General features: G+C 43.5%; 1 protein-coding gene across 1 annotated transcript; it reads left to right on the top strand.

Annotated features, from left to right (window-relative positions):
- The first annotated feature begins 788 nt into the window (after positions 1–788).
- Positions 789–2,615, top strand: LOC124268107 (5-hydroxytryptamine receptor 1B-like). The gene has a single exon (XM_046703126.1). The coding sequence runs from the start codon at positions 789–791 to the stop codon at positions 1,869–1,871; it is 1,083 nt and encodes a 360-aa protein (XP_046559082.1). The 3' UTR covers positions 1,872–2,615.
- Positions 2,616–4,786: the final 2,171 nt, after the last annotated feature.

Genomic DNA, 4,786 nt, shown 5'->3' with positions numbered 1-4,786 from the left:
ATGACAGTGGTGATGTAATGACTGGTGTATATGACAGTGGTGATGTAATGACTGGTGTATATATGTGGTGATGGTAATGACTGGTGTATATGACAGTGGTGATGTAATGACTGGTGTATATGGCAGTGATGATGTAATGACTGGTGTATATGATGACAGTGGTTATGTAATAACTGGTGTATATGACAGTGATGATGTAATATGTGGTGCATAAGACAGTGGTGATGTAATGACTGGTGTATATGACAGTGGTCATGTAATATGTGTTGCATATGACTGTGGTGATGTAATATGTGTTGCATATGACAGTGGTGATGTAATGACTGGTGTATATGACAGTGGTGATGCAATGACTGGTGTATGTGACAGTGGTGATGTAATGATTGGTGTATGTGACAGTGGTGATGTAATGACTGGTGTATATGACAGTGGTGATGTAATGACTGGTGTATATGACAGTGGTGATGTAATGACTGGTGTATATGACATGGTGATGTAAATGATGGTGATGTAATGACTGGTGTATGTGACAGTGGTGATGTAATGACTGGTGTATATGACAGTGGTGATGTAATGACTGGTGTATATGACAGTGGTGATGTAATGACTGGTGTATATGGCAGTGATGATGCAATGACTGGTGTATATGACAGTGGTGATGTAATGACCGGTGTATATGACAGTGGTGATGTAATATGTGTTGCATAAGACAGTAGTTGTGTAATGAATAATTTATGAGATAGTGACAGGTCAATGGCCTCCTTACTAGCTTACTTTGTCTGTTGCAGATGACGTCCAACAGCACCCCGTCCCTGCTCGTCCCAGACGATGTGTGGGCTGACTATCACAACAGCTCATACGAACGTGGCTTTGTTCATAGTGCTGGCTTCGGGATCTTCATCTGTTTGTGGAACTTTCTTGTAAACTCTGTTATCATTTTCCTGCTCCTTTGTCGACGTCAGACCCACAACCAGTACATCTATACCCAGGTGGTTAACTTGGCGGTGTCCGACCTCGCCTACAGCATGCTAGTTGATACAGTGACAATTTATTATGAACTCGAACCGTGGAGACTTGGTCAACACGTGTGTAAAGCGTGGATGATCCTGGATGCTATTTTACCCTTTGTGTCCCTGATAATCATCATAGCACTAAACGTGGACAGGCTAATATTTGCTCTATTACCCAAAGTGTACTACACGCTTTTCAGTAAATGGTCCCTGCGCTGTCTGGTCATCTTGATGCCGTGGGTAGTAAGCAGCATCATCTTGTCTCCCTTGTGGTTGCTGTCGTCTGTTCAAGAGCCTCATCCTGAGTTTTGTATCTATGGTATAACAGGGGAGGCTTTTTTGGCGTCTTCGTTGATATCTCTGTACATACCAGCAATCACCATCATGGTGTTGACAGTCCTCGTCTTGGTGACAGTCATTGGAGGGCTACCAGACGAACTCGGAGAAATAACTAGCATAACATTTATCGGACAACGATTGGACATGAGGATCATCAAACGAGTTCATAGATCCGTTGTGACGTCATTGTGTCTGATCAACTTCTGCACCTTGGCAATGCAGCTCCCGTATGGCGCTATATCGATGTTACAGCCTAACTGCGTGGACACGACTTGTGAATCAACGGTCAAGATGATGCAGGCGCTGAGTTGGCTCCGATCAGCATGCCCGGGCATCCGACCCCTCTTCTGGCTGCTTATTCCTGAGGTCCGACAGTGCAGCTGCAACTGCAGTGATGATGACCAGGACGTGGTGACCGAGCAGACAGACCATATAGAAATGGCGTCGGCCAATACTGGTCAAGAACAGCTCCTCAACAGTTCCCTCTGCAGGAATGAGAACGGCGCCCTTGAAAAGGGATGACTAGGATTTGTTGAGATAAGGCTTCAAGATGCGACGCTGTGAATCATAGCCAGGGCTGTGCTCTGTACCTGAAGTCCCGGTTAGTCACAGAACCAGAGATCTACATCAACATCAGATGCTGTCCTGTGATGCGCATGGGATCCCGGTAGCCGTGCAGCATGTTTCCCCTTGTTTGACGGAACCACGTGTTTAGTCGGCGACAACGGGATACGGCGCAGCAGAAAGTCCGTCTGAATCCCATCTTCATGGCGAACTCCTGTTTGAGAAGTGACCCTGACACCGCCAGTGTATCACACATGCAGGAAAGTACTGAATATTGAATGTGGGGGTTTACCTGAGTCAGACGTCAAGGCTGTACATAAAACAAGCAAAAACAGTGTTTTTTCATCCTGTCTATCAAGAGATGGATGAGTGAGTTTTGTTTATACCCCGCTGAGGACAGCATCACGAATGTGTCGGATGAAACATTCCACTGTGATGCTGCTCGTAGTTCAAGAGCGAGGGTATGGTGTATTTGAAAGTTACGGACCCCCGCCAGCTTTAGTCGGATCCTGGTACGCTCGAGGGAGAACAGTCCATAGATCCTCATGAAGCCACTCAGAGATCGCGGCATCGTCGTTTTGTTTTTCCTTACATACTCGCCAGTGTTCGGTACTCGATGTGCTGTGGCAGATAGAGAATCTCATCCCGCTGTCGTTTCATATCAAATGTCAACACGAGTCAATTAAAAGTTTATAACTGCGATTTTTCTTGATGAGTTTTAAGTTTTTATTGACAAGTGTATAGCCATTAGATATTAAATGATACAAGAGAGATATTCTACCTTTTCAGTTTGTAAATATTGATATCAGTGTCTTGAGTATAACAAAATTGCAGTTAAAGAGCTTCAGAGAGTTACGTGATATAATTAGACTGTGACATAATGGTAAACGATGGCATTACAGTGATCGAAGAAGCATTGTGAAGCCATTTTGTTCGTGCAGTATACTTGTCCTGGGTGCCGTTGTACAAAACAACCTTAGCTCTAAGACTACCTTAAGTCTATGTTAAGGTATGGGAGTTACGGTCACCTTAGCTCTAAGACTACCTTAAGTCTATGTTAAGGTATGGGAGTTACGGTCACCTTAGCGCTAAGATCGCTTTGTACAACGGCACCCAGGACTAGTATGTTAAGGTATGGGAGTTACGGTCACCTTAGCGCTAAGATCGCTTTGTACAACGGCACCCAGGACTAGTATACTGCACGAACAAAATGGTTTCACAATGCTTCTTCGATCATTGTGATGCCATCGTTTACTAAGGTTAAACTTAGCTCCCATTCGTTAACATTGCACTAAGGTTACCTTAGTGACTTACGATCACCTTAGTGCTTTGTGAAAGGAGGCCCTGAGCTCACCCAAGCCAGCTTTGGATGTTGTAGTACCTCAATTGAACAACTAACTTATTGTCGACACATTTCTTTAGCCAAGTTACACGCTCCTGTTCGTCATAGGCAACATGGTAGACCCAGATGATGCCCAGATCCAGGGGGCTGTTGTATGGACTGAGTTCTTCGGATAAAGCGATTCGAAAGTGACATGAAATTCCAGGATGCAGTCATTAAAGCTTTAATTTCAGTACTGTATAACTTGTACAGTCGAATTATGCAATCTTTATTTATATATCTTAGGAAAATAATTTGTATGGTGTCAACTATATACTAGTGTGTTGTGCTGACACGGTTGAGATAAACACACCGATGCTTTTAGATGCTCTGCATCGATCTCATAAGCACTAACCACTAACGAGTATTCATGTCCATTCTGAAAAGAGTTCCCGTGTTCATAAAGTACAAGCACCAAGCGAGTGTAGTTTTACGCCACTTTTAGCAATATTCCAGTAATATCACGGCGGGGACACCAGAAATGGGCTTAACACATTGTACCCATGTGGGGAATCGAACCCGGGTCTTCGGCGTGACGAGCGAACGTTTTTTTACCACGAGGCCACCCCACCGCCGCTCACAAGCACCAGGACACAAGAAGGGTTGAGAAGTAACTTGACTTAAGTCCCTTTTTGTAGGTTTTCTGGAGAGTCGAAAACTGTTATGAGTTATGAGGTCTTTTTGCATAAATCATGCATATTCAACACGCCGTAATTCTGCAGAATATTAATGTATCAACGTGAAATTCCACCACAATGTGGATCTCAGCATGACGATAAGTGGGGCATGATTATGGCAAAACAACCAGCCTCACTTAGGTCGTTCTGCTTCTCAGCCCATCTGCTGTGACACCGATAGCATTGACTCGCGACAAAGGGGTTGCCAACATCGCTTTGTAAAACAGGGCCTGGGAGGGTGCAGTTGCTTCTTTCGAACCTAACTCCGTGATGCATGTTGTATTATGGTAACTTTCCCGTACTCGGGGAGTTAAATTATTCCATTTCATGAAATGATGATTTTATATGTGAAGTCAGTGATGAATAAAAGAGAGCGGGAATCCGCTGTCAAAATCGCCCTATTGCCTCATCTCTACACGCAACTACTAACGGGCGGTTATACCATCTGATGTGACTCCATATCTGTTTTATGGGTTTACAAATGGGTTGTTTCTTTTACCCTACAAAGGAAACAAGCATCTGAGACTAACACCCTAAAGAGTGAGGAGATAAAAAAGAATGAAACAGACCAATTCCATCCCCAAAACCTATTTTCTTTGTAATACAACTAACCGCAGCTGCCACCTTATCTTCAATGGTTTACAAAAATAACCGTTTAAGTACCCTAGAAAGTGCCTACAGAAACAGCGACTCTTAGAATCCATTTGACATTCTTCCTGTCGGAATTCAGTTAACATTCCGCTGATAAACAACATTTTAAATGTCTAGATTCGACAATAAAATAATTTATATATTTCATTGGAATGTCGCATTGC

Source organism: Haliotis rubra, unplaced genomic scaffold, assembly GCF_003918875.1.
Source record: "Haliotis rubra isolate DU_JTF1 unplaced genomic scaffold, ASM391887v1 Scf136, whole genome shotgun sequence".
Classification (NCBI taxonomy): domain Eukaryota; kingdom Metazoa; phylum Mollusca; class Gastropoda; order Lepetellida; family Haliotidae; genus Haliotis; species Haliotis rubra.
This window is presented reverse-complemented; position numbering and strand designations above follow the sequence as displayed.